Genomic DNA, 20,469 nt, shown 5'->3' with positions numbered 1-20,469 from the left:
GCTGTCACCCCCCCCAGGGATGTGGCACCTTGTCCCTGCAGCCCCCGGTGTCCCTCTGCCACCCCCAGGGTGTCCCCATTTCCCGGTCCCAAGGTCATCCCCCACCCAGAGACCCTTTCCCACCCCACAGCGTCCCCCCCCTTTTTTTCCCATCCCCGCGGCTGTCACCCACCCAGGGATGCGGCACCTCGTCCCTGCAGCCCCCCCGGGCGCCCCCCTCCCATCCCACCCCTCGGATGGAGCAGCGCGGGGGGCACGGGGGGTGGAATTTGGGCAGGGCGGGGGTCTCGCCTTCGCCTCTGCGGCAGCGCCGGAGCCGCGGGGGTGCCCCGGAGGGGACAGGCAGGTGCATCCCAGCGAGGAGGGATGGATGGGGAGACGGGCCTGGAGGATAACGAGGACGGGGAGCCGCGGGTCCGCGCAGAGCCTCCCCCCCGCGACCCCCGCCCCGGGCGGAAGGGCGGCCCCGGCCCCGGCGGAGGGGCGGGCGGGGGCAGGGGCGGGGAGGGGACGGCGGCCCCGCCGGCTCTGCCCCTTCGCCGGGGCTCGGCGGAGCGCGGCCGCCCCTCGCCGCGCCCCCTCCCCGGCAGCCGGAGCTCGGCAGAAGCCGGCGGGAGCCCGGCGGAGCCGCCGAGCCCGGAGCGCGCAGCGGAGCCCGGCGGGGATGCGGGAGGCGGCGAGCGGCTGAGGACCCGGCTCCGCGCCGGGCGGAGCACACCCCCCTTCCCTTCGCTTCCAGCCCGCTGGATTTGGGATCTACCTGACCGCCTTGGGGGATTATTAAATTATTTTTTTATTGTCGTCCTCCTCCCCCACCCCTCTTTTTTTTTTTTTTTTTTTTTTTTTTTTTGCCTGATTTTTAACATAATTTTTTGCACACGTGGAGGAGCGCGTGGATTTCCTACCATGATCTTGGCAAACGCCTTCTGCATCGTCCTCCTCGTAGGTGAGTGGCCCCAGCGGGGGTGCCGGGGGCGGGGTGGCGGCTGTCGCCTGGCCGAGGTGGCGCGTCCCCCCCCCCCGGGGCGAGGGGCTGAGGCAGCGAGCGGGCCCCTCCGAGCTGGCACCGGCGCTGCGGCAGGAGAGGGGCACGGCGAGGGGGTTTAACTTCATTTCCGATTCCCCGTCAACTTGAAACGGGGAGGGGGACACGGGGGGGACAGGGGGGGACACGGGGGGACACGGGGGGACACGGGGGGACACGAGCCCCGCCGCCCCCTCGGGGCCGGAGCGGGCAGGATCAGGCAGCAGCCGAGCCCTGCCCGTCTCCCATCGCCGCTCCCCTTGGCAAACCAGCAGGGATTCGCGTCTGGGGGAGATCTCCCCCTTCTCCCCCTCCCACCCGTGTCTCCCGCTGCCCTCCATCCCCCCCCCCCCACCCCGCGCCATTCCGGAGGTTGGCAACGCGGCGTGGAGACTCGGCGGGGAAAGTTGAGCCGGTGGCTCGGCTGTGCCTGCGTGGGGGAATCGCCGGCCCCGCGCCCGGATCGCGCCGGCCCCGCGGGCGGCTCGGCTCGGCTCGGCTCGGAGCTTTGCGCCGGGAGAACGCTCCCGCTGCCGGCAGGAGCCGCCGGGAAGGGGAGCAGCCGCAGCCCGCGCTGGCTTCGGGGTGAAAAGGAAAGGGAACGGGCAAGGCTCGGGGCTCGCCCTGCGCGGCTCGGGCGTGTCGCGCCGCCGGGGCCATTCCCGGCTCCCGCGGCTGCCTGGGATGCGATCCCGGCTCGCTGCAGCGCCCGGAGAACTTTGCGGAGCCGGCCTGGGCTCGGGGACAGGGACAGGGCGCAGGGACAGGGACAGGCACGAGGGACAGGAGGCCGCTGAGGGAGACTTGAAGGTTGGCACAGCCTCGTTCCAGGGGGGGCTCGGGGTCCCCGGGGAGCGCTCTGCTCCCGCCTGGAACGGGGGGCACGGGCGCTGCCCTGCTCCCGGCGACGGAGAGGGTGCCCGGGGGGTGCCCCCCAAGATTTTGGGGAGGGGGGGACAGAGGCCTGAGCAGGCGGGGGCCGAGCCCTGCCCGGAGGGGTCGGGGGGTGCCCTCAGACACAGAGAAAGGGGCGCTCGGGGGGGCAGGGTGGGGACACGAGTGGGGACACCCCCGTGCAAGACGGGGGAAGGGTGCTCCAGCCTGGCTGGGGGGGGCACAGCTGGACATCTGGACACGTGTCCAGGCACAGCTGGATGGCTCAGGGAGAGATTTGGGGTGCAGGGACCTCCGGGGGGCGAAAGGGGTGCCCCACCTCAGGCATCCAAACCAGAGCCCACCCGCCCTCACAGCGGGGTTGGCATCGAAGCAGGACCCTGCGTGTGTCCCCACCCCCATCCCTGGGTGTCCCCAAGGTTCTGTGGGCGCAGGGCGAGGCTGAGGAGCTGGACCCCGAGCGGGGACCCTGCACCCCCAGATTCAGGCATGCGGTGACCTGGAGCGGGGAACACCCAGCTCTTCCCAGCCGGGATCATTCCCGGGAAGCCAGAAAATCCCTTTGCTCCTGGCTGGGAAGCTGCGCGTTCCGGAGTGATCCTCGCCAGGAGAAACATTTCCCTCTAAAGCTGCCGGGTGTCCGAAGGTCTCCGGCAGAAGCAGAGCAGGAGAACATGGATTAGAGCTCGGGAAGAGGCGGCTGGAGCCGGGAGAAGCCGCGGGAGCGGCAGGAAAAGAGGCCGGCGCCTTGTGGAAATCCTCGCTGTGCTCCGGCACCCCAGAGCCCGCCGAGGATTAGCCGGGAATTCTCTGCAGATGTTTCGGAGCTCGGGGAGGGCGGCTCTGCCAGGAGGGATTTTTTTTTTTTTGGGGGGGGGGGGGGGGATAGAAAATCCCCCTCCTCAGTTTCTCCCTCCACCCAAACTCCCCGCTGGAGCCTCGGTGGGAAGGAGGAGCCGGGAGGAGCGGGGGGCTCCAGGGAGAGCGCCCAGCCTGGAAAAAGCCCCAATCCTGCGGGATTCGGGGCAGCACAACAAAGGGCTGTGCCCGCCCTTCCCGCTCCAGGATCCGCCGGCGCTCCCGGTGCTGCCGGATGCTCCGGGATGCTCCCGGTGCTGCCGAGGGGCTCGCAGGACCCCGTTCCCTGCAAAACCGTGGGAGAAAGGTGGGAAAAATGGCAAAAGCCAGGAGGACGGGGGCCAGCTCGCCCACACACCTCATCCCTGCTGCTTCCAGAGGGTGGATTTCTTGTGGGATTCCCAACCCGGCCCACCCGGCACCGGGAGGGCACCCAAGGATATTCCAGGTGGTCCTTTGGTGCCAGGGCAAGGAGGTGGCCCTGCCCTGCCCATGGGGACAGCAACGCGGCCGGAGGAGGGGATTTTTGGGAAGAGGCTTCTGGAGAAGTGTGAGTTGGAGCTGGGGCAGGCAGAGCTGGAGCTGGAGCTGAGCTGGGAGAGGATGGAATGTGGTGGAGCTCTGGGACGGTTCTCCACATCCCGTGGAGCTCTGGGATGGCTTTTCACACCCAGTGGAGCTCTGGGATGGTGCTCCAAGCCCAAAAGAGCTCAGGAATGGCTTTCCATGTCCGGTGGATCTGTGGAATAGCTCTCCATGCCCGTGGAATTCTGGAATGGCTCTCCGTGTCCAGCAGAGCTGTGGGAAGGCTCTCCATGCCCATGGAATTCTGGAATGGCTCTCCGTGTCCAGCAGAGCTGTGGGAAGGTTCTCCATGCCCATGGAATTCTGGAATGGCTCTCCGTGTCCAGCGGAGCTGTGGGAAGGCTCTCCATGCCCGTGGAATTCTGGAATGGCTCTCCGTGTCCAGCAGAGCTGTGGGAAGGCTCTCCATGCCCGTGGAATTCTGGAATGGCTCTCCACGCCCGGTGGGGCTGAGGGATGAATCTCCAGATCTGGTGGAGCTGTGGGATGGCTTTCCACACCCCGTGGAGCTCTGGAATGGCTCTCCATGGAATTCTGGAATAGTCTGGAATTCTGGAATGCCTGGTGGATGTCTGGAACAGCTCTCCACACCCCGTGGAGCTCTGGAATGGCTCTCCATGGAATTCTGGAATAGTCTGGAATTCTGGAATGCCTGGTGGATGTCTGGAACAGCTCTCCACACCCCGTGGAGCTCTGGAATGGCTCTCCATGGAATTCTGGAATAGTCTGGAATTCTGGAATGCCTGGTGGATGTCTGGAACAGCTCTTCACACCCCGTGGAGCTCTGGAATGGCTCTCCATGGAATTCTGGAATAGTCTGGAATTCTGGAATGCCTGGTGGATCTCTGGAATGTCTCCAATGCCCTGGAGGGGTTTCTCCGTGGCCATGGCTGCAGCAGGACCAGGTTTTCCCAGCTGGATGCCTCGGGATGGGATTTCCCAGCGTGTGAAGGTGCAGAGTTCCAAAGGATCATCCCAAAGCATCATCCACGGCGTGGTGAGGCTCCGGCATTCCCGGCCCCGGGATCAGCATTTGGGGTGCCCGTTTCTGCTCCAGTCCCTGCGTGGATCCCGCCTGCCTCCCGTGTGGAATACAATCCTGCCTGGCCTGGCCTGGCCTGGCATTCCCGAGGGGAATCTGCAGCTCCAGGCTGGATCTAACGTGGCCCTGGACGCTCCAGACCTCTCGGAACCCAGCGGGGCTGGTTTGGGGACATCGGCCGGACACCGGGAGCTGCGGGAGCTGTTCCTTGGAGTGACCGCAGCCAGCGGAGGTGGCCCCACCCGGGCACTGCCCACCCTGCTCCTGGCCCTCCTCAGAGCTGGCACCTGAGGTGGGCAGAGATATCTACGGCCACCCGCTCCAGTGCCACCCACACCTGCTCCAGTGCCACCTGCTCCAGTGCCACCCACACCTGCTCCAGTGCCACCCACACCCGCTCCAGTGCCACCCACACCTGCTCCAGTGCCACCTGCTCCAGTGCCACCCACACCTGCTCCAGTGCCACCCGCTCCAGTGCCACCCGCTCCAGTGCCACCCACACCCGCTCCAGTGCCACCTGCTCCAGTGCCACCCACACCTGCTCCAGTGCCACCTGCTCCAGTGCCACCCACACCCGCTCCAGTGCCACCCGCTCCAGTGCCACCCGCTCCAGTGCCACCCGCTCCTGCTCTAGTGCCACCTGCTCCAGTGCCACCCACACCCGCTCCAGTGCCACCCGCACCTGCTCCAGTGCCACCTGCTCCAGTGCCACCCACACCTGCTCCAGTGCCACCTGCTCCAGTGCCACCCACACCTGCTCCAGTGCCACCCGCTCCAGTGCCACCCGCTCCCGGGGGTGGCAGGGGACCAGCCGCACCCGCCGGGGGTGGGGGGACACACGGGTGGCCCTTGTCGCGTTCCTGCAGGTGTCACTGTCCCTCTGCCAGACCCGGGCTGGGAAGGGGCTGCCAGCGGCGGCCCGGGTGGTGCCAGGCGGGAGGGGACAGGGACGGGGACTCACACCGAGGGGTCACCGCTGCCCACCACCCTCGGGGGGCGCCAGGGCGGGCACAGAGAGGGGTCCCCTCCCCATCACCCCCAGGGTCCCCTCCAGGTGCCGTCATTCCCATTTTTCCCTGCTCCGGGGCTTTCCCTGGGAGCTGGGAGTGGCAGCGAGTCCTGCCCTGTCCCCATCCCCCGGGGGGCGGGGGGGAAGCAGCGCTGCCTGTCCCCAATTCCCCTGAGAGGGGACAAGCCAGGCTTTGCCCGGGCTGGATTTAGCAGGGATATTCCCAGGGGGAAAAGCGGACGCGGAAATGATGGGGGTGGCGGCAGAGCTGTGGGAATGCGGGGGGGGACAGGAGGGGACAGGGACAGGGGCTGGCCCGCTGCCACCCCGCAGGGAAGCGCCTGTTGGGAGCCGCAGCTGCCCCGCGGCCCTGCCAAGGCCGAGCGCTCCAAAAGCCATGAGTCAGATGCCCTAAAAAAAAAAAAAAAACAACAACAAAAAAAAAAAAACCCAAAAAAAAATCCCGTGACGGGGCTGCGAACGATGAGCAGCCGAATCCAGGCCGTGCGCGGGGGGGGGGGAACCGCGATGGAGCCGCTGCTCGCCGGGGCCCCGGAGAGCTCCGGGAAGCGCCGGGTTCTGGATCGGCTCGCGTGGAACGAGGAACGCGAGCAGCCGAGCTGGGATGTGGGGTTAACCCTGCCCCTTCCCACCCCCAGCCGGGAATCTCGGGCACAGGGACGTCCCTGGAAGTGCTCCAGGCCAGGCTGGACGGGGCTCGGAGCAGCCCGCGGCAGGGAAGGTGTTCCTTGCCCGTGGTGGTTTGAAGGTCTCATCCTGCCCAAAGCATTCCAGGACTGTGGGATCCCATTCCAGCCCCTGCCACGGGCAAGGACGCCTTCCACCATGCCAGGTTTCTCCAAGGTGGCCTCGAGCACTTCCAGGGATGAGGCAGCCACAGCTCCTGTGGGAATTTCATCCCAGCCACTCCCAGAGAGGAATCCTTTCCTTTCCTTTCCTTTTCCTTTCCTTTCCTTTCCTTTCCTTTCCTTTCCTTTCCTTTCCTTTCCTTTCCTTTCCTTTCCTTTCCTTTCCTTTCCTTTCCTTTCCTTTCCTTTCCTTTCCTTCCTTTCCTTTCCTTTCCTTTCCTTTCCTTTCCTTTCCTTTCCTTTCCTTTCCTTTCCTTTCCTTTCCTTTCCTTTCCTTTCCTTTCCTTTCCTTTCCTTTCCTTTCCTTTCCTTTCCTTCCTTTCCTTTCCTTTCCTTCCTTTCCTTTCCTTCCTTTCCTTTCCTTTCCTTTCCTTTCCTTTCCTTTCCTTTCCTTTTTTCCTTTCCTTTCCTTTCCTTTCCTTTCCTTTCCTTTCCTTTCCTTTCCTTTCCTTTCCTTTCCTTTCCTTCCTTTCCTTTCCTTTCCTTTCCTTTCCTTTCCTTTCCTTTCCTTTCCTTTCCTTTCCTTTCCTTTCCTTTCCTTTCCTTTCCTTTCCTTTCCTTTCCTTTTCCTTTCCTTTCCTTTCCTTTCCTTTCCTTTCCTTCCTTTCCTTTCCTTTCCTTTCCTTTCCTTTCCTTTCCTTTCCTTTCCTTTCCTTTCCTTTCCTTTCCTTTCCTTTCCTTTCCTTTCCTTTCCTTTCCTTTCCTTTCCTTTCCTTTCCTTTCCTTTCCTTTTCCTTTCCTTTCCTTTCCTTTCCTTTCCTTTCCTTTCCTTTCCTTTCCTTTCCTTTCCTTTCCTTTCCTTTCCTTTCCTTTCCTTTCCTTTCCTTTCCTTTCCTTTCCTTTCCTTTCCTTTCCTCATGGAACCTTAAAGCCCCTTCCAGCCCAGACAATTCCATGCTTCCCAGGCTGGGCTGACACCACCACACTTGGAAAAATTCCTCTCCTTTGGTGGCAGAAAAAAGCAAATTCAAGCCCGTGGTGGATAATCTCAGCCGGCTCCACGCTCAGCTCCAGCTTTCCCACAGAATCCCAGAATTCCCGGCCTGCCTTGGGCTGGAAAAGGCCTTAAAAAAATCTCATCCCAACTCCCCTCCCACGGGCAGGGAGCTCTCCTGCCAGCCCAGGTGATTCTGGCAAAAAACGCAGCTGGGTTTGGGGGCTCAGCGCTGAGGTGCCCACCTGGATTTCCTGGGATTTTCACCTGGATTTCCTGGGATTTTCACCTGGATTTCCTGGGATTTTCACCTGGATTTCCTGGGGGATTTTCACCTGGGTTTCCTGGGGTGCCCATTCCTCTTTCCCTCCTTCATCTGCCCTACCTGGGGTGCTCACATGGGGTTTTAATCTGAATTTCCTGGGGTGCCAATTTCTCCTTCCCGGGGGTTTTAATCCGAATTTCCCGCGGGTTTTATCTGAGTTTTTTGGGATTTTCATCTGGGGTTTTAATCCGAATTCCCGGGGGTTTTAATCCGAATTCCCGGGGGTTTTAATCCGAATTCCCCACCCCATTTTTCCTCCCGGGGTTGTCACCTGCCGTGTCTGGGCTGCTCCTGCGGGCGGTGCTTGCCTTCCTCCCTCACCTCTGCCCTTCCTCTTCTTCCTCCCTGACCCGTGCCCTTCCTCTTCTTCCTCCCTAACCTGTGCCCTCCTCTTCCTCCCTCACCCGTGCCCTTCCTCGCTGACCCGTGCCCTCCTCTTCCTCGCTGACCCGTGCCCTTCCTCCCTAACCCGTGCCCTCCTCTTCCTCCCTAACCCATACCCTTCCTCCTCTTCCTCGCTGACCCGTGCCCTTCCTCGCTGACCCGTGCCCTCCTCTTCCTCTCTAACCCATACCCTTCCTCCTCTTCCTCGCTGACCCGTGCCCTCCTCTTCCTCCCTAACCCGTGCCCTTCCTCGCTGACCCGTGCCCTCCTCTTCCTCTCTAACCCATACCCTTCCTCCTCTTCCTCGCTGACCCGTGCCCTCCTCTTCCTCCCTAACCCGTGCCCTTCCTCGCTGACCCGTGCCCTCCTCTTCCTCCCTAACCCATACCCTTCCTCCTCTTCCTCACTGACCTGTGCTCTTCCTCCCTGACCCGTGCCCTCCTCTTCCTCCCTAACCCATACCCTTCCTCCTCTTCCTCGCTGAGCCGTGCCCTTCCTCGCTGACCCGTGCCCTCCTCTTCCTCCCTAACCCATACCCTTCCTCCTCTTCCTCCCTAACCCGTGCCCTTCCTCGCTGACCCGTGCCCTCCTCTTCCTCCCTAACCCATACCCTTCCTCCTCTTCCTCGCTGAGCCGTGCCCTTCCTCGCTGACCCGTGCCCTCCTCTTCCTCTCTAACCCATACCCTTCCTCCTCTTCCTCACTGACCTGTGCTCTTCCTCCCTGACCCGTGCCCTCCTCTTCCTCCCTAACCCATACCCTTCCTCCTCTTCCTCGCTGACCCGTGCCCTTCCTCGCTGAGCCGTGCCCTCCTCTTCCTCGCTGACCCGTGCCCTCCTCTTCCTCTCTAACCCATACCCTTCCTCCTCTTCCTCCCTAACCCGTGCCCTTCCTCGCTGACCCGTGCCCTTCCTCACCTGTGCCCTTCCTCGCTGACCCGTGCCCTCCTCTTCCTCCCTAACCCATACCCTTCCTCCTCTTCCTCGCTGACCCGTGCCCTTCCTCCCTAACCCGTGCCCTCCTCTTCCTCCCTAACCCATACCGTTCCTCCTCTTCCTCCCTAACCCGTGCCCTTCCTCGCTGAGCCGTGCCCTCCTCTTCCTCTCTAACCCATACCCTTCCTCCTCTTCCTCGCTGAGCCGTGCCCTCCTCTTCCTCGCTGACCCGTGCCCTCCTCTTCCTCCCTGCCGGCCCAGATGAGGTGCTGCGCTCTCTGGCCGGCTCTCCGTCGCCGCCGGGGCCGGTCGCGCCGGGCTGGCGAGCGCCCGTGGACTGCGTGCGAGCCAACGAGCTGTGCGCGGGCGAGCCGGGCTGCAGCGCCCGCTACCGCACCCTGCGGCAGTGCCTGGCGGGCCGCGACAGGAGCACCATGCTCGCCAACCGCGAGTGCCAGCTGGCCCTGGACGTGCTGCAGGAGAGCGCCCTGCAGCGCTGCCGCTGCAAGAGGGGCATGAAGAAGGAGCTGCAGTGCCTTCAGATCTACTGGAGCATCCACCTGGGGCTGGCCGAAGGTACGCGGGCGTCCCCAGGGGGAGAGCTTTGGGGTGGGGGGAGTGGGGGGAGCACGAATGGAGCGGCGTGGGGTGATGGGGAGACCCCAAATTGAGACTCTTGGGGTGATGGGGAGATCCCAAATGGAGAGATTTGGGGTGATGGGGAGATCCCGAATGGATCGGCGTGGGGTGATGGGGAGATCCCAAATAGAGAGTCTTGGGGTGATGGGGGGACCCCGAATGGCATGGGGTGATGGGGAGACCCCGAATGGATTGGCATAGGGTGATGGGGAGATCCCAAATGGCATGGGGTGATGGGGAGATCCCGAATGGATCGGCGTGGGGTGATGGGGAGATCCCAAATGGCATGGGGTGATGGGGAGATCCCGAATGGATTGGCGTGGGGTGATAGGGAGACCCCAAATGGAGAGTCTTGGGGTGATGGGGAGATCCCAAATGGAGCGTCTTGGGGTGATGGGGAGATCCCAAATGGAGAGTCTTGGGGTGATGGGGAGATCCCAAATGGAGCGTCTTGGGGTGATGGGGAGATCCCAAATGGATCGGCGTGGGGTGATGGGGAGACCCCAAATGGAGAGTCTTGGGGTGATGAGGAGATCCCAAATGGATTGGCATGGGGTGATGGGGAGACCCCGAATGGAGCGTCTTGGGGTGATGGGGAGACCCCGAATGGATTGGCGTGGGGTGATGGGGAGACCCCGAATGGCATGGGGTGATGGGGAGACCCAAAATGGATCGGCGTGGGGTGATGAGAAGATCCCAAATGGAGAGTCTTGGGGTGATGGGGAGACCCTGAATGGATTGACATGGGGTGATGGGGAGATCCCAAATGGATTGGCGTGGGGTGATGGGGAGACCCCGAATGGCATGGGGTGATGGGGAGACCCAAAATGGATCGGCGTGGGGTGATGAGAAGATCCCAAATGGAGAGTCTTGGGGTGATGGGGAGACCCTGAATGGATTGACATGGGGTGATGGGGAGATCCCAAATGGATTGGCGTGGGGTGATGGGGAGACCCCGAATGGAGCATCTTGGGGTGATGGGGAGACCCCGAATGGATCGGCGTGGGGTGATGGGGAGACCCCAAAGGAGCGCTCTGGGGTGAAGGGGAGACCTCAAAGGAGAGTCTTGGGGGTGATGATGATGGGGATGGGGAGACCCTAAAGGAGCGCCCTGGGGAAACCCCAATGGATCACCCTGGGGTAATGGGGATGGGGAGACCCTAAAGGAGCGCCCTGGGGTCATGGGGAGACCCCAAAGGAGAGTCTTGGGGGTGATGGGGATGGGGAAGACCCTAAATGGATCAGCGTGGGATGATGGGGAGACCCTAAAGGAGGATTCTGGGGGTGATGGGGAGACCCCAAAGGAGCGCCCTGGGGGTGATGGGGATGGGGAGGGCGTTGCTGGAGGTTTGAGGGGGTTTGGGTGAGGTGGGGGGAAATGGGGTGAGGGGTGGTCGGGCAGGTGGGCAGGCCAGGAAATCCAGATTAAAACCCCCAGGAAATTCAGATTAAAACCCCCAGGAAATTCAGATTAAAACCCCCAGGAAATCCAGGTGAAACCCCCAGGAAATCCAGATTAAAACCCCCAGGGAATCCAGGTGAAACCCCCAGGAAATCCAGATTAAAACCCCCAGGGAATCCAGGTGAAACCCCCAGGAAATCCAGATTAAAACCCCCAGGGAATCCAGGTGAAACCCCCAGGAAATCCAGGTGAAAACTCCCAGGAAATCCAGATTAAAACCCCCAGGAAATTCAGATTAAAACCCCCAGGGAATCGAGGTGAAACCCCCAGGAAATCCAGGTGAAACCCCCAGGGAATCCAGATTAAAACCCCCAGGAAATCCAGGTGAAACCCCCAGGAAATTCAGATTAAAACCCCCAGGAAATTCAGATTAAAACCCCCAGGAAATCCAGATTAAAACCCCCAGGAAATCCAGATTAAATCCCCCAGAAAATTCAGATTAAAACCCCCAGGAAATCCAGGTGGGCACCTCAGCCTCAGCGCTGAGCCCCCAAACCCAGCTGCGTTTGTGCCAGAATCACCTGGGCTGGCAGGAGAGCTCCCTGCCCGTGGGAGGGGAGTTGGGATGAGATTTTTTTAAGGCCCTTTCCAGCCCAAGGCAGGCCGGGAATTCTGGGATTCTGTGGGAAAGCTGGAGCTGAGCGTGGAGGGGCTGTACCCGAGGATGTGGGAGAGCTCTTCCAGAGGGTGGGAAAACTCTTCCTGAGGATGTGGGGGAGCCGTGCCCGAGCCCAGAGCCCCCCTGGGTGAAATTCCCTTCAAATCTGGGTCAGCGCAGGAAGCAGAGCCCCAAACCCCGGCCCAGAGCAGGAATTACACCCTCATTGTTTTCTCCCGCTCATTAGCTGCCCTCACTGAGCGCTTTCCCGGGGTTTTGCGGGAATCAAATGCGGGAATGGGGATGGGAATTGTGCCTGGAGGAGGAGGGAAGAGCGGCGACTGAGCCGAGCTTGAAGGAGAGGCGGAAGCTTTGTGGCGATCCTTCACCGCGAGCGGAAAGGCAGCGAGGAAGGCAAATTTGTGCCTTTTAGCGGGGATTTCGGGGCTCCCCTCCTCCCATCCCAGCTCTCCCGGCTGTTTGGGAGGCTCCAGCCTCATTCCCGGGGGTTAATTGCGGCTCCAGGCGGGTCCAGCGCCCCGTTAATGCTCGGTAATTTCCCCGGCGAGCAGCAGGAGTCAAGCGGGTGTTCAATTATTGATGGCAGCGGTTACGGGGCTGCCTAAACGCGCTGGATTCCAGCGGGAGAGCCGGAGAGGGAACGGCCTGGAGCGGGATTTGGATCCCGTTCCCATTCCCGGGGATGCTCAGGAGCGGCTGGAGCCGCCCTCGGGGCGTTGTCCCCAAATCCCATCTCACTCGGGAAGGTGACAGCCCAGCCCGGCATTCCAGCAGGGTCTTTTCCTCCCAGATTTCCCAGGAATGGTCTGGAGCAGGATTTGGATCCCGTTCCCATTCCCGGGGATGCTCAGGAGCGGCTGGAGCCGCCCTTGGGGCGTTGTCCCCAAATCCCATCGCCCCCAGAGCAGCGGTGACACTGCTGGGAACCTGCAGGGAGTAGGGATATCCCAGTTCCCTCCTGAATTCCCCCTTTCCCAGATTTCCCGGGAATGGTCTGGAGCAGGATTTGGATCCCGTTCCCATTCCCAGTGAGGATCAGGAGGGGCTGGAGCCGCCCTTGGGGCGTTGTCCCCAAATCCCATCGCCACGAGAGCAGGGCTGGGAACCCGAAGGGAACAGGGACATCCCAGTTCCCTCCTGAATTCCCCACTTTCCCTCCCACGTTTCCCGGGAATGTGGCTGTGGAGCAGGATTTGGATCCCGTTCCCATTCCCGGGGATGCTCAGGAGCGGCTGGAGCCACCCTCGGGGCGTTGTCCCCAAATCCCATCACCCCAAGAGCAGCGCTGGGAACCCGCAGGGAACAGGGACATCCCAGCAGGGTCTTTCCCTCCCAAATTTCCCAGGAATGGCCTGGAGCAGGATTTGGATCCCGTTCCCATTCCCAGTGAGGATCAGGAGGGGCTGGAGCCACCCTCGGGGCGTTGTCCCCAAATCCCATCGCCCCGAGAGCAGCGCTGGGAACCCGCAGGGAACAGGGACATCCCAGTTCCCTCCTGAATTCCCCACTTTCCCTCCCACGTTTCCCGGGAATGTGGCTGTGGAGCAGGATTTGGATCCCATTCCCATTCCCAGTGAGGATCAGGAAGGGCCGGAGCCGCCCTCGGGGCGTTGTCCCCAAATCCCATCTCACTCGGGAAGGTGACAGCCCAGCCCGGCATTCCAGCAGGGTCTTTCCCTCCCAAATTTCCCGGGAACGGTCTGGAGCAGGATTTGGATCCCGTTCCCATTCCCGGGGATGCTCAGGAGCGGCTGGAGCCGCCCTCGGGGCGTTGTCCCCAAATCCCATCACCCCCAGAGCAGCGCTGGGAGCCTGCAGGGAACAGGGACATCCCAGTTCCCTCCCGAATTCCCCCTTTCCCGGATTTCCCGGGAACGGTCTGGAGCAGGATTTGGATCCCATTCCCAGTGAGGATCAGGAAGGGCCAGAGTCGCCCTCGGGGCGTTGTCCCCAAATCCCATCGCCCCGAGAGCAGCGCTGGGAGCCTGCAGGGAGTAGGGACATCCCAGTTCCTCCTGAATTCCCCCTTTCCCAGATTTCCCGGGAACGGTCTGGAGCAGGATTTGGATCCCGTTCCCATTCCCAGTGAGGATCAGGAAGGGCCGGAGCCGCCCTTGGGGCGTTGTCCCCAAATCCCATCACCCCCAGAGCAGGGCTGGGAACCGCAGGGAACAGGGGCATCCCAGTTCCCTCCTGAATTCCCCACTTTCCCTCCCACGTTTCCCGGGAATGTGGCTGTGGAGCAGGATTTGGATCCCGTTCCCATTCCCGGGGATGCTCAGGAGCGGCTGGAGCCGCCCTCGGGGCGTTGTCCCCAAATCCCATCACCCCGAGAGCAGCGCTGGGAACCCAAAGGGAACAGGGACATCCCAGTTCCTCCTGAATTCCCCCTTTCCCAGATTTCCCAGGAATGGCCTGGAGCAGGATTTGGATCCCGTTCCCATTCCCGGGGATGCTCAGGAGCGGCTGGAGCCGCCCTCGGGGCGTTGTCCCCAAATCCCATCGCCACGAGAGAAGCGCTGGGAACCGCAGGGAACAGGGACATCCCAGTTTCCTCCTGAATTTTCCCATTTCCCTCCCAGATTTCCTGGGAATAGCCTGGAGCAGGATTTGGATCCCGTTCCCATTCCCAGTGAGGATCAGGAAGGGCCGGAGCCGCCCTCGGGGCGTTGTCCCCAAATCCCATCTCACTCAGGAAGGTGACAGCCCAGCCCGGCATTCCAGCAGGGTCTTTTCCTCCCAGATTTCCCAGGAATGGTCTGGAGCAGGATTTGGATCCCGTTCCCATTCCCGGGGATGCTCAGGAGCGGCTGGAGCCGCCCTTGGGGCGTTGTCCCCAAATCCCATCGCCCCGAGAACAGCGGTGACACTGCTGGGAACCTGCAGGGAGTAGGGATATCCCAGTTCCCTCCTGAATTCCCCCTTTCCCAGATTTCCCGGGAATGGTCTGGAGCAGGATTTGGATCCCGTTCCCATTCCCAGTGAGGATCAGGAGGGGCTGGAGCCGCCCTTGGGGCGTTGTCCCCAAATCCCATCGCCCCGAGAGCAGCGCTGGGAACCCGCAGGGAACAGGGACATCCCAGTTCCCTCCCGAATTCCCCCTTTCCCAGATTTCCCGGGAATGTCGCCGAGCTCGGAGCAAACCCTCCTGCTTTTCTCCCCGCCTGGATTTCCACACAGGGGTTTCCAAGCGATTCCCAAATTCCGTTTTTAGGTGTTTTTTTAGGGGATTTTGTAACCATAAAAGAACCCAGAGTTGAGAATGGTTTTTTTAGGTGTTTTTAGGTTTTTTTTTTAGGGTTTTTAAAAGGTTTTTTGGTGTTTTTAGAGGATTTTGTAGCAATAAAAGAACCCAGAGTTGAGAACACTTTTTTTTTTTTTTATGGTTCTTTTAGTGGTTTTTAAGTTTTTTAAGATTTTTTTTTTGTGTTTTTAGGGGAATTTTTAACAATAAAGAAACCAGAGTTGAGAACAGGGTTTTTTTTTTGTTTTTTTTTAAGGTTTTTTTGGTGTTTTTAGGGGAATTTGTAACAATAAAGAAACCCAGAGTTTAGAACAGGGTGGGGTTTTTTTTTGGTTTTTTTTTAAGGTTTTTTGGTGTTTTTAGGGGAATTTGTAACAATAAAAAAACCCAGAGTTGAGAACAGGGTTTTTTTTCTGTTTTTTTTTAAGGTTTTTTGATGTTTTTAGGGGAATTTGTACCAATAAAGAAACCCAGAGTTGAGAACAGGGGTTTTTTTCTGTTTTTTTTTAAGGTTTTTTGATGTTTTTAGGGGAATTTGTACCAATAAAGAAACCCAGAGTTGAGAACAGGGTGGGGTTTTTTTTGGTTTTTTTTAAGGTTTTTTGGTGTTTTTAGGGGAATTTGTACCAATAAAGAAACCCAGAGCTGAGAACAGGTTTTTTTTAGGGTTTTTGGTGTTTTCAGGGGGAATTTGTGACAATAAACCTGAGTGGGGGACCCCAAAACTCCCAGCCTTGACCTCAGCATCCCCTCCTGGCATACCCCAATTCCCTCAGCTCCTGCAATCCTTTGGGATTCACCAACCCCCCCCCAAACCTGGCTGACCCCACAAAAAAAAAACTCCCAAATCCCCCTTTCCTTCCATTCCAGCGCCTGAAAATCTTTTTGCTTTTCCCTCCCCGAACCGGGCTGGGGAGGTTCCTGTGCCTGGAACCGGCTGAGATTATTCACCGCGGGTTTTAATTTGATTTTTTTTTTTTTTTTTTTTTTTTTTTTTTTTTTTTTTTTTTTTTTTTTTTTTTTTTCCTCTTTCCTCCCGCGGAAGGAGAGGAATTTTATGAAGCCTCCCCGTACGAGCCGGTCACCTCTCGTCTCTCTGATATATTCAGACTCGCTTCAATTTTCTCAGGTAATAAAAGCTCCCAGCCAGGGAAAACCTCTCCCTCTCCCCTTCCCTCCCCCGGGCTCCTCCAGCCTCTCCTCCCCTCCTGTCCCCCCCCCCCAAACTGGAGGGTCATTTTTGGGGTTCGATGCATTTTTTTTTTTTTTTTTTTTTTGGGGGGGGGGGGGGGATGGATTCTTTCCGTTTCGCGTCATCCCAGGCTGGGATTTAGGGTTGTCCCTCCCTGCCTCCAGTTTGGGTTGATGGGAAATCGCTGGAATTCCCGGGATTCCCTGAATTTGTGCTGCCCCCCCCCCCCGGCACTGGGGGAGGCTCAAACCCCCGGCTCCGGCGGGGTGCGGCCCCTCCCAGGGGATTCCCCGTGGGATTCCCGCTGTCCTGGAGGATTTGGGAGCCTCGGGATGGGCTGGAGCTGAGGGGGGCCCTGTTCGCTGTCCCCTCCCGGGGCAGGAGCCTCGAGTTGAGTCTGGGAGAGGGATGCGGAGACCCGTGGAGCATCCCGGTGTCCCTTTGGAGCATCCCGGTGTCCCTTGGAGCCCCTTGGAGCATCCCGGTGTCCCTTTGGAGCATCCCGGTGTCCCTTGGAGCCCCTTGGAGCATCCCGGTGTCCCTTTGGAGCATCCCGGTGTCCCTTTGGAGCATCCCTGTGTCCCTTTGGAGCATCCCTGTGTCCCTTTGGAGCATCCCTGTGTCCCTTGGAGCCCCTTGGAGCATCCCGGTGTCCCTTTGGAGCCCCTCGGAGCATCCCGGTGTCCCTTTGGAGCCCCTTGGAGCATCCCGGTGTCCCTTGGAGCCCCTTGGAGCATCCCGGTGTCCCCTTGGAGCCCCTCGGAACATCCCTGGGTCCCTTTGGAGCATCCCGGTGTCCCCAGGTGTCCCTTTGGAGCACCCCTGTGTCCCTTTGGAGCATCCCTGTGTCCCCAGTGTCCCTTTGGAGCATCCCTGGGTCCCTTTGGAGCATCCCTGTGTCCCCAGTGTCCCTTTGGAGCATCCCTGGGTCCCTTTGGAGCATCCCAGAGTCCCTCAGAACATCCCAGTGTCCCTTGGAACCCCTTGGAGCATCCCAGTGTCCCTTTGGAGCACCCCTGAGCCCTTTGGAGCATCCCGGTGTCCCCTTGGAGCATCCCTGAGCCCTTTGGAGCATCCCAGAGTCCCTCAGAACATCCCAGAGTCCCTCAGAACTTCCCGATGTCCCTTGGAACCCCTTGGAGCATCCCAGTGTCCCCTTGGAGCACCCCGGAGCCCTTTGGAGTATCCCGGAGTCCCTCAGAACATCCCAGTGTCCCTTTGGAGCATCCCAGTGTCCCCTTGGAGCATCCCAGTGTCCCTTTGGATCATCCCGGAGCCCCTCAGAACATCCCAGTGTCCCCTTGGAGCATCCCTGAGCCCTTTGGAGCATTCCAGAGTCCCTCAGAACATCCCGGTGTCCCTCAGAACATCCCGGTGTCCCTTTGGAGCATTCCAGAGTCCCTCAGAACATCCCGGTGTCCCTCAGAACATCCCGGTGTCCCTTTGGAGCATTCCAGAGTCCCTCAGAACATCCCGGTGTCCTCCCCCGAGGAGCCCAAACCTCCATCCTCGGGAATTTGGGTTTCCCCTCCCATTTCCATGACAACCTTCCCGTGCCTCACCCCCTCCCAAGCCAGGGCAGCGCTGCCTCGGCCTCTCCTTCCTCTTCCTCCTCCGAACCCTCCCCCAGCCCGCCCCCCCCCCCCACGCTGCGGGAATTTGGGGGGGGGGGGGTCCCACTGTCCCCGCGCCCCGGGGACACCGCCAGGGCCGTGCCCAGCTCACCTGGGGACACGTCTGAGCGCGGCTGTGACACGGCCGCTGTCGCCGCTGTCACCCACCGCCTGCAGCCCCCGCGGCGGGTTTTCCAGCCTTTTCCAGGGGAATTTTCCCCCGGGAGCTCGGCGCGGGTTTTTGGGGTGACGCTGCCACCCCCTCCCGTCCCCCGGCCGCCTTTTTGGGATTACGTTGGCGTCAGGAAAACCTTTTGGAGCTGCCGGGAAATGTGGGGAGCAGCGAGTCTGGAGCGGGGATCAGAGCCTGGATTATCCAGGAAAGCGGAGCGGGAGGGCGCAGGAAAAGCCTGGCGGGAGATTTTGGGGACGGGGGAAGGGGGGGAACGGGCTCCAGGTGCAGCTGTGAGCGCCGGGGTGGCCTCGCTGCTGCCGCCACCCCTTCCCTGTCCCCTCCGCGGGGACATCCAGCCCCGACCCGCCGGCGAGCCGCTGAAGCCAACGCGTTCTTGGAGCAGGGGCTGTTAATTGCCTGGAGGGATAATTGGGAGCCGAGGGGCGGCTGGGGAGCAGGGGCTGTGTAACCCGCGTGTAACCCGCGCGTAAAGAGCGCGGAGCGCCCGCGGGGGCTGCGCCGTGGCAGAGGATCCCCGGGGATGCTCATCCCGGCTGGATCCCCAGGGGATCCCTGGGATCCCTGGGAGAGGCTCCGGCTGGGAATTCTCCCTGCGGGCACCACACCCAAGCGCTGGGTGGGCACCAAACCCCCCTCTCCTCCTCCTCCTCATCCTCCTCGTCCTCCTCGTCCTCCTCGTCCTCCTCGTCCTCCTCCTCCTCCTCCTCCTCCTCATCCTCCTCATCCTCCTCATCCTCCTCATCCTCCTCATCCTCCTCATCCTCCTCCTCCTCCTCATCCTCCATCGTCCTCATCCTCCTCATCCTCCTCATCCTCCTCATCCTCCTCGTCCTCCTCATCCTCCTCCTCCTCCTCATCCTCCTCATCCTCCTCATCCTCCTCATCCTCCTCCTCATCCTCCTCATCCTCATCCTCCTCCTCCTCCTCCTCCTCCTCATCCTCCTCCTCATCCTCCTCATCATCCTCATCCTCCTCATCCTCCTCATCCTCCTCCTCCTCCTCCTCATCCTCCTCATCCTCCTCATCCTCCATCCTCCTCATCCTCATCCTCCTCATCCTCCTCCTCCTCCTCCTCATGCTCCTCATCCTCCTCCTCCTCCTCATCCTCCTCATCCTCCTCCTCCTCCTCCTCATCCTCCTCATCCTCCATCCTCCTCATCCTCCATCCTCCTCATCCTCCTCATCCTCCTCATCCTCCTCATCCTCCTCATCCTCCTCCTCCTCCTCCTCCTCCTCCTCCTCCTCCTCATCCTCCTCATCCTCCTCCTCATCCTCCTCATCCTCCTCATCCTCCTCATCCTCCATCCTCCTCATCCTCCTCATCCTCCTCCTCCTCCTCCCCTGTCCCCAGCGCCCACCCCCAGCTCCCCGGCCCCCGTTTCCGTCCCGGCTCATGAAATTTTCATGCTCGTGCTTTATTAATGAGCTCCCCGGGAGCGCGGCGCTTCCAAAGCCGCGGCTTCCATTAAGATGCAGCCGGGTCCCCGCAGGTCTCGGGCAGGCCACGAGCGAAGCTCCCGAGGAGGAGACAACCGGCTGCCGCTTCCCACGGATCCCAAAAATCCCGGCTTTGCTGCCGGAAATCTGCTGCTCACCCTTCCCGGGGGGCTGGGCTGATCTGGGGTGCGGGGAGGGCTCAGTGCATCCCCCAAAACCGGGGGCAGTGAAGAGACCCCGGTGTCCCCCAGCTCTCAAATCCTCCTTTTCCCCAGCTCTCCAATCCCCTTTTCCCACTGAAATCCTCCTTTTTCCCCACCTAAATCCACCTTTTCCCCACATCTTCAATCCCCTTTCCCTCACCTCTTCAATCCCCTTTTCCCCACTTAAATCCACTTTTCCTCACCTCTCCAACCCCCTTTTTCCCACCTAAATCCTCTTTCCCTCACCTCTTCAATCCCCTTTTCCCCACTTAAATCCACCTTTTCCTCACCTCTCCAACCCCCTTTTTCCCACCTAAATCCCCTTTCCCTCACCTCTTCAATCCCCTTTTCCCCACTTCAATCCACTTTTCCTCACCTCTCCAACCCCCTTTTTCCCACCTAAATCCCCTTTCCCTCACCTCTTCAATCCCCTTTTCCCCACTTCAATCCACTCTTCCTCACCTCTCCAACCCCCTTTTCCCACCTAAATCCCCTTTCCCTCACCTCTTCAATCCCCTTTTTCCCCTCGAGCCATCCTGTGTCCATCCTGTGGAGAAACCCCAAACCATCCGTCCCTGCCCCATCCCGGGTTTGGGGTTTGGCTGCCAGGGCAGGGGTGACGCCTCCGACCTCTCCCGGGCTGTTCCGCTCTGGGATGGCGCCTTTGGCACCTCCAGGGCTCTTCCCAAACGCTTTTCCCCCCCTGGATTTGGGATCTCCTGGCAGCAGAGCCTGAGTGGGTCCAGGGCGAAGGCGCCTCCCCATCCCAGGTCAGGGGCGTTTCCCCATCCCAGGCTGGAGGACTTCTCCCCACTTTTGAGGAATTCTCCTCACCCCGGAGTCAAGGGCGCTTCCCATCCCAGGGAACACCCTTGAGGGCTTCTTCCCAGCTTTGAGGGCTTCTTCCCATCCCAGTTTCGATGGCATCTCCCCAGCATTGAGGGCATCTCCCAGTCCCAGCTCAGGGGTGTTTTTGAGGACATCTCCCCAGCATTGAGGGCATCTC

At 60.6% G+C, this 20,469-nt stretch overlaps 1 protein-coding gene across 1 annotated transcript in view; it reads left to right on the top strand.

Annotated features, from left to right (window-relative positions):
• Nucleotides 1-897: 897 nt before the first annotated feature.
• Nucleotides 898-20,469, top strand: part of GFRA2 (GDNF family receptor alpha 2) — a 38,844-nt gene continuing 19,272 nt past the window's right edge. Inside the window, exons 1-3 of the mRNA XM_053966303.1 lie at nucleotides 898-946; nucleotides 9,120-9,434; nucleotides 15,868-15,951. Of these exons, the coding sequence (XP_053822278.1) occupies nucleotides 907-946; nucleotides 9,120-9,434; nucleotides 15,868-15,951 (439 nt within the window). The 5' untranslated portion in view covers nucleotides 898-906. The remainder of the gene's footprint in view (nucleotides 947-9,119; nucleotides 9,435-15,867; nucleotides 15,952-20,469) is intronic.

Source organism: Vidua chalybeata, chromosome 28 (assembly GCF_026979565.1).
Source record: "Vidua chalybeata isolate OUT-0048 chromosome 28, bVidCha1 merged haplotype, whole genome shotgun sequence".
Classification (NCBI taxonomy): domain Eukaryota; kingdom Metazoa; phylum Chordata; class Aves; order Passeriformes; family Viduidae; genus Vidua; species Vidua chalybeata.
The sequence above is the reverse complement of the archived record's forward strand: the minus strand, read 5'-3'. Positions and strand labels throughout refer to the sequence as shown.